Source organism: Rhineura floridana, chromosome 9, assembly GCF_030035675.1.
Source record: "Rhineura floridana isolate rRhiFlo1 chromosome 9, rRhiFlo1.hap2, whole genome shotgun sequence".
Taxonomy (NCBI): domain Eukaryota; kingdom Metazoa; phylum Chordata; class Lepidosauria; order Squamata; family Rhineuridae; genus Rhineura; species Rhineura floridana.
This window is the reverse complement of record NC_084488.1, coordinates 24,902,505-24,914,813: the sequence shown is the minus strand read 5'-3', so window position 1 is coordinate 24,914,813 and position 12,309 is coordinate 24,902,505. Positions and strand designations below refer to the sequence as shown.

Here is a 12,309-nt window from a genome sequence, read left to right as displayed (position 1 = left end):
CAGTCTCGTTTTTTAGTCCTCTGTTTCCATTCTTGAACCTTGTGAATTGCTCCCTCCCTGTTTTTCTAAATTGGTTTCCTCAGTTTGATTTATTTACAGCTCAGCTCCTCCTGCCTTCTTTCCCTACCCTCACTTGTTTTCTGTCTCCTTGTGAGGCCGCCCGTTTTTGTTGTGTTTGTTTTCCCTTCTCGAGCAACAGTACAGTGCCGCCATTTTGTTTAACCATGATTCATGGTTTGTGTTTAAAGTGCACACTTTGTTTCCTTTTTCTCCTATATCTTCGTCTACCTCAGTCTTTTCTATTGACTCTTGACCCTGTAGTTGGACCCCACCCTCCTGACGTGTTCCTTGTGTGTCCACTTCTCAAAGGTTGTTTTTTTTTAAACCCTCCTGCTTTTTCCTTCCAATCCTCCCCTGGTTCTGCAGCAAGGTGAGTCTTCGTGGGGCCGTGTTAGTGCCCATTTGCTTGCATGACCACCCCCAAATAAGCAGGCTAGTGCCTTGCAGTTGATAATTTGAAATATGCTTCCACCTGTGTGTGTGAGTTGAGCAGTTAATTCAGAATATGCTTCCTCCATGCCCCCCACCTGTTTGCATGAGTTAAGCAAAGTTATCACGGTGGCTGAACCTGCTGCAGCTGATGGCCAGGTCCAGGTGATTGGTACAGCTCCTCCAGATGACACCAGTAGCTCAGTGCCTTCTGGTTCTGCGACACCTGCCACTTTCCTGCCCCCCCAAAGGTGTCTGCCTTTACATCTGTGCAACAGCAGAAAAAGGCACTTAAAAAGAAAAAGCATTGCAAAGCTACCTCTCGTGGTCATGCTACTGACAGTGCTCAGCGCAAGTCAAACAGCAAGCCTCAGGAGGCAAAGTCTAAATCCAGGGCTCCTAGGAGGGCTTTTTACATTGGCATATCAGAGCATTTTTGAACCCCAGTGTTGTGGCAAAGAAGACAGTGGCGGCCTCCATTTTGTTTTTAGCTGCTTGGACCTCCCTTGATCTCCAAATGCCAGGGGGCATGCCACTTAGCCTTTTTTCTGGTGATTCCCAACTGGGGAGGCACATTGTTATTGAGCTGTTTGATTCTCCTTTGGGCTGTGAGAGAAAATTCTACAGTTGTATGCCTCTGCATCAAAATGCAGGATATATGGGGAAAGCCCCAATCAGGTGCACAGAAAGACTAGAGCTCCTGTTATCCAGGAGAAAATATGTTCAGGGAAGGCCAATGGCACCTTCTCATTATTAACCTTTTATAATGATTTTGTAAAAAAAAAAAAAAGAGAATGGAACAAGGTAAGAAAATACATAACTGCTTAGACTTCAGAATAACTATCCCCTGAAGCTAAAGTTAGAAAACTTGCAAGTTCTTTAAAAATGGAATTGTATCACATCTATTTAAAGAATGAATTCACAATGTTTCAGTTCTCTCTTTCATAATGCAGTACATGTGTATATCTATTCAAATAGGTAATACAGCAAAGTGACTGAAAATGATGTAAAATTATTCATCTTCCTTTTCTCCACTCCTGTTTCAGAGAGAGAGAGAGAGAGAGAGAGAGAGATGCCCTTGGACGGAGGGAGGGGAGATTGTGTGTTTGCGTGTAAGTGTGAGAGGGGAGGGGAAGTATGTAAGAACATGTGGTCTGTGTATGTGTAGCCCTGGGAGAGACAAAGAAGTATGTGTCATCTCTGCGTGGGAGGTGTTGTTGTTGTTATTATTATTATTATCCACCCTTCACCCAGAGATCCCAGGGTAGGTTACAACAGTTGTAATTTAAAAAAAAAACTTAAACAAAATGTATATACTGCTTGAATGCAAAGACCTCTAAGCAGTTTACAAAAAACATTAACATTATCAACAAAACAGTTAAAAACAAGTAATTAAAACATATTTAAATCAATTAAAACTGCTACTAACTTAAAAAAAACAATTACTACATCATTAAAAACAATTAAAACAACCTAAAATTACAACACCACAAACATAGGGTGGGTTCTAAAAATATACATCTCAGGTGTCTTAAGGCCAGGGTAAAGAGATGAATCTTCAGCATTCGACAAAAACTGTACAGTGAATTTGCCAGATGCAACTCTGTGGGGAGGGAGTTTCACGACTTAAAATCTGTCACAGATAATGCCTTCTCCTGGGCCACCAGCTCCCAGTTCCTGAGGGTGGTGGAACTACACCTAGGGGGAGGCTGTAGGGAAGGATGCGGCCTTTTAAATATTTAGGATCTAAGTTGTTTAGGGCTTTAAACGCTAACATGAGCGCCTTAAATTAAGCCTGGAAAATGAACTGGCAACCAAGACAGCTGTTTTAGAACGGGTTATATGAGTTCTAAAGGGAACCCAGCCAGAAATCTTGACTGCTGCATTTTGGACCAATTGGAGTTTTTGTTCGTCTTCAAGGGCAGCCCCACATAGAACAAATCGCAATAATTTAATCTGGAAATTACCAGAGCATGGAGTACTGAGTCCAAGTAATTTCTATCCAAAAGAAGCAAAACCTGGCGAACCAGCTGGAGCTGAAAAAAGGTACTTGTAGCCACTGAGGCCACCTGAGCCTCCAGTGATGATGGATCTAGGAGTACCCCAAGCTGCAGTCTGCTTCTTCTAGGGTAGTGCAACCCTGTCCAGAACAGGCCATCTCCCCTCCTCCCAGGCATGAGAACTCTGGACACACAACACGTCTGTCTTTTCAGAATTCAATCTCAATTTATTGGCCCACATCCAGCCCATCAGTGCCTCCAGACACTGGTCCAAAACCTCAGCCACCTCTCCCAATTCAGATGGAACAGAGAGAGAGAGAGAGCTGACAGTCATCTGCATATTGATGACACCTTACTCAAAATCTCCTGATGACAGCTCCTAGTGGCTTCATATAGATGTTAAATAGCATGGGGGACAAGATGGGACCCTGTGGAACACCAGAGGATAGCTCCCATGCTGCAAAACAATAACTACTTTTATTGTTTATAACCACAGGACCTCTCCCATAACTACTTTTTCTGTCTCTCTGGCCCACCACCACAAACAATCCCTCGAACCCAGACGCAATAAAGATTACTCTGGTGAGGGAGATGGAATTTTTATGGATGATTGCAACTCCCCCTCTCCCTCCCTTTGACCTAGAATGGTGCTGCGCTGAGTACCCAGGCAGACACAGCTGGGTCAGCACTGGCCCACTGAACTCACCCGCCCGGTTATACATGCCAAGTCTGCTCCTTCATCCACGATCAAATTGTGGATGACAGATGTTTTATTTTGGGCATACCTGGCATTTACCACCACCACCACCACCCAATGCCAAGGTGTCAGCTGACTGGTATCCCCAAATTCTGTAATATAGCAGGCGAAGCAGAGGAGGCAACGGCTTTGATGTAACTAGCCCTCCTCCTCTCCTCTGTGTACCTTGTATGGTTTTGTGTATGTGTGTGTGAGAGAGATGTATGTAGTCTATTTGTATGTGTGGTCTTTGTGTGTGAGAGAGGCGCACTTGGCAGAGAGAGTGAGGTGTAAGTGTAGCTGTGTTTATGTGAAATGTGTGTGAGAGAGGAGAAGGTATGTATGTATGCATGTGTGGTCTGTAAGAGGAGAGATGTATGTGGTGTGTGTGCAATCTGCATGTGTAGTCTGAGAGATGGAGAGGTGTACTTGGCAGAGAGAGGGGGGTCTGTGATCTGTATGTGAGTGCTGAGTGTGTGTTTGCAAGAAAGAGGGAATACAATGTATATTTTGTATATTTTTCCTGATACTGGGAAATGCTCCCTGTTGTTATTAGACAGCAACAGCAATGTGTGGGCAATCAATATCGTGTGACTTCCACAATCAAGACCAGCAAGGCATACCTGACATTCCATAGCAAGCATGAGGTTGTCTGAGGGGAGGGGGGAAGCAGCGATGACTGCACTCTCTAATCTTGTGTTATGCTATGCCCCCACTCCCCCCTGGCAGCCATTTTCTGACTGGCACCCACAGCACTTTCTCAAAAATTTAACTGGGCCCACTAGTCCCAAAAAGTTGAGATCCCCTGTCTTAACATGAAAATCACACACATTTCTTCTGTTCTAAAATTGAAGATGAATACAATTTGTGTTCTTTTCAATTGTTATATTTCAGTGCAGAGTTGGCTGTCAAATTATAGGCAGTGAACAAACATTTTATTTATTAATAGGTTCAAGCAATTAAACTTCTAGTACGCTGGCTCTTGGGTATGAAAAATAACCAGTCAAAATCTGCAAATTCAACGCTCCGGCTATTATCGGCCATGTTGGTCAGTGAAGGAGACTTGACGGAACAGAAGAGAATCAGGTAAGACATTCCCAAAATTCTCATTAGTTTATATGTGTGCCTTGGTCCAGCAAGGGATTTTCACACACAGAAGTACGGATTCCATTTGCAGATTTCCTTGTTGGCTTCAGAACAGCGGATGCAGACTGCACCTTACATAGTGTGCTTTGGGATGAGCATTCTCATTTGTGTTGCAGTGTGAGTAAAATGTAATTTTTGAAAGCAGCTAGTGATGTGGAACCCCATTTGAGTAACGAGGAGCTGGTGCTATCAAAATCCATTAAGAGACTTTTGTGGAAAGACCTGACTTCATTCTCATCCCAGTTGTATGTCCACTTCTCTCTGAAGAATAACATTGTAAGCAATTTTTAAGGCTTACTTGATGGGGGGCAGTCTGTCAGTTCATATCGAAAAGAGAGGTAGTAGAAGTAGTACTTTCTACTTTGACATCTTAAGAATGTTATTGTATTTTGTATTTATTTATTACATTTATATCCTACCCTTCCTCCCAGAAGGTTCATAAGAATTGTGCCATTTGCAGTTGTTATAGCTCGTTATAAGCTTAGCAAGTCTCTTGTATCATAGAATCATAGAGTTGGAAGGGGCCTTGTAGGCCATCGAGTCCAACCCCCTGCTCACAGCAGTTAAGTTAAACTTGTAGTTTAATACGTACTCAAGTTACTGCTTTGGGTGCCATTTTGTTTATTGCTTTTGCATTCATTTGAGAGTTGTATGCTCTTGACAGCATGCATACCAGGTCATACAGACAGCACGCATACCAGGTGGTAGAGGTGTGTATTTTTATCAAGGGCACAAATTGCCTATGCAATCCTCCTACCCATTTCCACAAATCCTAAATCTTTTAAGTCTGCAGCAGAGCATAATAGTTAACAGATCTCATTAAAAGATGGAGTTGCTAATGAGCACCTGAAATATGTCAATGTGTTGTCTTTTACATGGTAATGTTTATGGAATGGTGATAGCCAGAAGTCATGGAATTTATGTGACATACTAGAAGTTTCGTAGTGCTCATGCATCTTTAGAGACAAGATTGTCTTCTGAGAGACAGGAATGATTGTCTTCTTTTGTATGCAGCAAATCTGATATGTCTCGTCTACGTCTGGCTGCTGGCAGTGCCATAATGAAACTTGCACAGGAGCCCTGTTATCATGAAATTATAACCCCAGAGCAGTTCCAACTCTGTGCACTGGTCATTAATGTAAGTAATTACCTTTGAAGAGCTGTGAGGGAAACAATTAAGGTAGGGCACATTTTCTGTTATAAAACTAGTATTTGGCTAAGATTACATATTTTCCTTTTCTTAAACATTGCAGGTATCACGCTGTATGTAAACATAACATCTCACAGAGTTCTTTCTGTTGACACCCATATGGTTTGTTTAGTGGCTCAGTTGCACTTGTCATGTTTTTTCGTCTTGCAGGATGAATGTTACCAGGTGAGGCAGATATTTGCTCAGAAGCTACATAAAGCACTGGTAAAATTACTGCTCCCATTGGAGTACATGGCAATATTTGCATTGTGTGCCAAAGACCCTGTAAAAGAAAGAAGAGCACATGCCAGACAGTGCTTGCTTAAAAATATAAGTATACGGCGAGAGTACATTAAACAGAATCCTATGGCCAATGGTTAGTAAATTTGCTTACAAGTAAATTATAGTATGACATTTTTATTTCAAATACTCTTTGTGGGTGAAGAATGAAGTAGTTACATTTATATATATTCTAAGGCCATTCCTAATTTTTATTAATCATATAATTGAATTAATTTCACAATACTTTTGTAAAATGGGTTGCAGATGTATTACCTACTTACATAATAGCAAATCTGTGAAATCTCTGATATTTGGTATGTGTCTGTGTATTATGCTTATGAAGTGTTTATTATTTATTATTCCAGAAAAGCTGTTGTCCCTGCTGCCTGAATATGTGGTACCATACATGATTCACTTGCTGGCTCATGATCCAGATTTTACAAAACCTCAAGATGTTGATCAACTTCGTGATATCAAAGAGTATGTGTCATTCTGTATTAGATATTTGAAAAACTGTAGGTACAAATTTTGATGTTGGAGATATGTCTGGACATTTTGAACATTCATTTCCTTTCTTGATTATAAAGAGAACAATGCCTGTTTTTTCACCAATGCTTTATGTTAAACTGTGCAATATTAGGACTTCATCAGGAATTCTCAATGGGAGGGTTCATTTTGGTGTTTTTTTCTCACGCTGTGTGTTTTATTATGTTCACATATACTCTGAGGAGTTCAGAGTGCTGTCTAGATATTGTTCACAAGCAGTCTCCCATACAGGCAGCTTATTGGAGCAGACCTATTTGGCTTCAGCAGTAGAACTGCATCATGTGTTTTCAGGCCACTATCTAGACAAGGATTACTCCCTGAAAAATTATGTAACAGCAGTCTTGAGCACTTGCTTGCTGAATGCAGACTGGCTCCCATGATGGCTTCTTTTTAGATGTTTTGGTTATTGGATTACCAATAAATGGTTAAAAAAATCTGTTTCCAAAATACTACTAATTTGAGAGGATTCCACTTCATTCAAAGCCCCACACTAACATTCCAGACCATATTTTCCAAATATTCACACTCTCCACTGCATTCTCCCCTTGCTTTGTAGAACTTTCTTCCTTTGGCCTACAATTCCCTCCTTTTGCCTTAATTTTTTTTTTGGGGGGGGGGAATCTAGTTTATTACATTGCTAAAATCAAGCAATGTGGACTTCCTGGACATAAAATGCAGAGCTTGAAGGGAGATGTTCTTGGACTTTTCTTTATAGGGAAAGGTGGTGGTGGTGGTGTTACATTTGATGCATTACTTTTGGATGCTTTTATTTCATTAGGTGCCTTTGGTTCATGTTAGAAGTCTTAATGACAAAGAATGAGAACAATAGTCATGCCTTCATGAAAAAGATGACAGAAAGTATCAAACTTACACGGGATGGACAGTCACCAGATGAGCCAAAAGCCAATGAGGTAAGAAATGTGATGGAAAGAGAAGGGTTTTGAAATCAGTTATTGAACAAGATGGACAGAATGCTTCAGAGCAAGCACTAAGCCAGAATCTCATTTATCTCTAGAGACAATTTTAGTTGTAAACATTTTGGGTTAGCAATCTCATCTTTACAGAGCAAAAAAGTTCATCCAGCAGAATATAGTTGTCAAGCAAGGAGCAATATGTTTATTCAGTTATCATAGTGGTTTTTTTTACTATGTTGAATATTTCTTTTCTGACTAAAGTTAAAACCCACACCAAAAATGCATATATATATTATTATAAAATACAATTTTATCTCTATGTACTATTTTCTAAACATTATTTTATCCTAAAATACTCATTTTTAACATATTTTGGTACTCTACTGAGCCAAGAACTATCACAAAATATGTAAAATTAGTCAGGAGGTGTGGATTGGATCACATCGGAATTCATAGAAAGCAAATTTCTCAAATATCATTGGCTGTGTAATCGATAAAAATTGTGATCATTTTTAATCCACTTCAGTCTACATGTAATTCTTGGTTCCATTCTCACCCTGCTTTATGTTGTAGGCAAGATAATGTTATGTGGGGGGGGGAATGAGGGAGAGTGAGGAGAGAAAATGAGACCGACTCGCATATTGAAATAGTAAGAAGCTAAAAGAACTGTTACTGGAATCTTCTAAACCAATAGTCATATATGTTCATATAATTTAGAAAAGGCCTGTTTTTGTTTTCTTCAAAAATATAGTATAGAAAAAAAGCCAAGACTTGCACTGGGAGAATCCCAGTGGGGAATCCCATTTTTAAAAAAGCATAAAATAAGTCTTTAATATAGATGGCTTACTGATTTCTATGTGTGATGGGGTTAGCATAATTTGTGTTTTTTTTCAAGTTGTATAGTGATTTCCAACATCCTGTTATAACCTTTTCCCTCCACAGAAACTTTATACTGTTTGTGATGTGGCCCTATGTGTAATCAACAGCAAAAGTGCTTTATGTAATGCAGATTCTCCTAAGGATCCTGTATTGCCAACCAAATTTTTTACACAACCTGAAAAGGTAACTTTGAAAAAAAGCAAATATTTTAGCTTTCTGTTCTACTTAAGCATAGCTTCAAATGTGGGAAAAGAAGTTTGAATTTTTCTTGGTTGTATTTCCTAAATTACATATTTAGATAAATATATATTCTCTAAATATTGTTCTGTTCTCTTTCTCTCCAGTGAAAGAAAAATGCTACTAAAACTTATTTGCAGACATATTTTGTGGACATTCAATAATATTAAATATTTATCTGTCATAACTAATTTTTTTTATAAATTCCAACCTAAAGAAATTAAATCTATGCGTCTATAATATGTGGGTTCAATAGTATTCACACGCATAATTGGACAAAATGTTACCCTGTTTAGCTTAGTGCATAAAATATCTTAGGAGCTTGCATTTGTGAGCTGACTTGTTTCTATATAGGGATTTATATCCTGTTTTCTAATGTTTACACACACCTTAGGATGGCTATCAACAATTAAAACCAGTTATAAATATAATAGGTGAGATCAATTGTTAATCATATTCAGAGTAGACCATTGAAATAACTGGAATCCATTGATTTCAGTTGGCGTACTCCCGAGTATGACTACCATTGGATATCACCCCAAAACATTCTATGAAATAACAATACAAAACAGACAGATTTGGCAGATAAAATGGAAATCTTGGAGAGAAAATTATTTTGTACAGTAAAACAAAAGCCTGTTAGACAAGAAAGGTTTTCTTCATTTGTCGAAACATAATGAGAGAGATTAGCAGAGCCTCTTTTTGGAAAGCAGTTTTCTGTTATTATTTTTGTTGTTATTACAACTTGTATGCTGCTTTTCCATATAAATATGCTCAAAGCGGCTCATGACAGAATAAAATCACTTCATCAGCAGCAAATACTAAATCATTTAAAAACATAACTTCCATATAACTCAATTTGATTACATGAGTATTGTAATATTTAAGTCATCACAAAACAATCAATTAAAACCTATCAATTGACAAATAAGCATTCCAATACAAAAATACAAGAAAACAGTATGTGACTCCAACTCAGAAATTATAGCCTCTGCTAGTTGCTGCTGCCAGGAAAAGGTTCACAGCAGCACCTCCTTTTATCCCTATTGCAAGCGCCAGCCAGAGCCCTCCCAAGGAAGTACCCAGAGCTGGCTCAGATGTTGCTGGTCTGGAGATCAGGGTTGGCATCATCTCCCTTTACCTGCACGCTTGAGGTGCCAGAAAAGTTCCACTGCACTTAAAGTGTTCAGTTGGGAAGATGTTCTAAAAGCAGGGGATACAGTCTGTCACCCTAGCTCAGATGATATAGCCTGCTAGTTGTTGCTTGCCCCCACTACCACCCTGGGCTGAGAACTGGTTACACAGTTCTTTGTCCATTTTTTATAGGAAGATTACTTTATTTGGGTAGGGGAAAGAATTATTTAGAACAAGGATGGGGAGCCTTTAACCTCCAGATGTTGGACTCCCAACTCCCATCTGCCCCAGCTAAAATGACCAGTGATCAGGGGTGAAGGGAGTTGTAGTCCAGCAACATCTGATGAGCCACAGGCTCCCCATCCCTGATTTAGAAGCACCAGTTCTTGAACACTGGAAAGAACTTCAATCTGCTGCCTGTCAAATTACATATCCTATCCTGACAATATTGAACTTAACAAAACATCCTAAAAAACTTAATATGAACAACTAAATAACTTCCCTTTTTTCCCTAAAGGATTTTTGCAATGACAGGAATTATATTTCAGAAGAGACAAGAGTTCTTCTCTTAACAGGAAAGGTATTGTGTTTGGTTCTAGTTTTTGATTTAAATGTTGAAGTATTTACCAATGAACCTTCAAATGTTTGAGAAATAATAAAATGAAGTACACAACTAAGGGCACAATCCAACTCACCTTTCCGCTGGCTGGGGGGAGTTGGATGCCGCAGACGCCCGACTGTGTAGGCAGGCTTCTGTTGCCGCCAGGCTCCACTGGCAACAGCCTGCACCGCATCCAGGAGCCTGCCAGCACTGCCTGGGGTCCCTAGGGGATGGTCAGCCTGGCAGATGGGGGGCCAGCAGAAGCTGGCTGAAGTCCCAAAAATAGGGTGTAGTGGGGCAGAGCCGTGGGAGGGACTTGTGCAAGATCATCCTTGTGTTCAGAGCCTTCCCCTGGGTCCTGATCCACCCAGAAACTCTGCTGGCCAAAAAGCCGACATAGTGTAAACATTCTGGCACAGCACTTACACCCTGGGAGGCCTGTTGCGGGAGCCGATGCTTCCTGGCCGGTTCATGCATGCAGCTCCCAACAGAGCCAGCATTCAGCCGGGCCAGCAGCTCCCAAGCAGGAAGAGGATCCAATCAGGCTTTCCATTGGCTCCTCTTCTGCTGGCCCCCTTCCACTGGCTCCCTGTCATTTGGATTGCTCTGCCACTAAATGAAGTACCATCTGCAGCTCATTTAGGCTGCACTTACTTAAGAGCAGATCCTGTTGAATTTATTAGGACTTATTTCTTAGTTAACATGCATGGGACTTGAATGGGAAAATCCAGAAGCCATCTTGATGTAACAAGGAGATAGGATGACATGCTCATTTCCCCTGTCCCATGCTCCTGTCTCACTCCCCTGCATGCCAGCCAGGTGGGCCTTTTTGCATGCTTTCTCACCCTGCCTATGTAGAATAAGCTTTGTTTATGTAACAGATGAGGTAAGGAGAGGCTCTAAGTAGACAGTGGATGCCAGTCACTTGGTAGTGAAGATGTTTTTTCTCACTGCTAATGCCTGGGAACTTGGCCTTCAAGGCAGGTCCAATGAATCATGCTGCGACAAAGCCCAAAGACACTGACCAACAGGATTCATAAACAAAGACAGAAGCATGTAAAGAAACATCCCCATAGGTATAGCTAGTTAAAGTCACAGGTGCAAACCTGCACCCAGGTCCAGGGGCTCTTTTAGGTATAAATAAGGATCCCCAACTCCTGTTTGGGAAGCCTCAATACAGACCTAGACAGGAGGAGGTATTCTGTACCTGTTGGCCATCAGTTGGGATCTCTGTGTTATCCGGAGCTTCCAACAACAGAAAGGAAATGTAAGATAACTGTGCTCAGGAGCTGCTTTTATCTGTTTAGAGCCTTGCTTGCTGTGAAAACACAAAGTGCTCTCAATTAAAGCATTGTAAATCTTTTCCATTGGTCTGATCATTGCCTTTGGAATCCCCTCCCTGAACCTCTTGCCTCTGGCAAAACAGGACTGCGCTGTTAAATCATTCATGCATCCACCTAAAGTATCTTAGCCCCTTTGATTTCAGTGCAAATTGGTGGAAGATAAAACAATAACTTTTATTTTTATGTAGCAGGTGTGAGCACTCTTACATTTATTATAAAGAGTAAATTTATTCTAAGATTATGTAGAAATTATGGGCTTACTTCTATTACTTTTAGACAACTTGCTGCTATACTATTTAAGTATGCTCTGATCTTGGAGGGAAAGATGAAGGTTTTTCAAAATAACCATGGGGCTATATTGCATTTGTGTGCAGCTGCAGCTATTTAATTATATCAAATATGTCTTATGGACCCAAATTCAAAGGGCCATTTTGTACACTAAAACTACTGCACGGTAGAGGGTTTTTTTTTTTCAAAATTGATTTACTGTAAATTGTGTGTTTGTAAGTATTTCAACTTAAATAATCATACTCTTGTGCATTTTAGCCCAAACCAACTGGTGTACTAGGTGCTGTAAATAAACCTTTATCTGCAACTGGAAGGAGGCCATATATCAGAAGCACAGGATCAGAAACTGGAAGCAATAATAATGTAAACTCAGAACTGAGCTCTCCTGCAGGAAACAGATCAAGGTACACTACCTTTCAGTAACATAATTCAGATTATAAAAGCATGTTCTTATTTTAAGATGATGATGATTAAATTTTATTTATACCCCGCCTTTCGGCCGAAGGCCCTCAAGGTGGCTTACAA

The 12,309-nt window shown here is 40.3% G+C and overlaps 1 protein-coding gene across 4 annotated transcripts in view; it reads left to right on the top strand.

The window, feature by feature from the left end:
* The window catches only part of PDS5A (PDS5 cohesin associated factor A), a 91,541-nt gene that overhangs the window by 65,712 nt on the left and 13,520 nt on the right, over nucleotides 1-12,309 (top strand). For all 4 annotated transcript variants that reach the window (XM_061583796.1, XM_061583795.1, XM_061583797.1 and 1 more), the window contains exons 23-30: nucleotides 4,175-4,311; nucleotides 5,386-5,509; nucleotides 5,732-5,936; nucleotides 6,208-6,322; nucleotides 7,167-7,299; nucleotides 8,245-8,364; nucleotides 10,070-10,132; nucleotides 12,043-12,188. In XM_061583796.1, coding sequence (XP_061439780.1) covers nucleotides 4,175-4,311; nucleotides 5,386-5,509; nucleotides 5,732-5,936; nucleotides 6,208-6,322; nucleotides 7,167-7,299; nucleotides 8,245-8,364; nucleotides 10,070-10,132; nucleotides 12,043-12,188 — 1,043 coding nt within the window. The remainder of the gene's footprint in view (nucleotides 1-4,174; nucleotides 4,312-5,385; nucleotides 5,510-5,731; nucleotides 5,937-6,207; nucleotides 6,323-7,166; nucleotides 7,300-8,244; nucleotides 8,365-10,069; nucleotides 10,133-12,042; nucleotides 12,189-12,309) is intronic.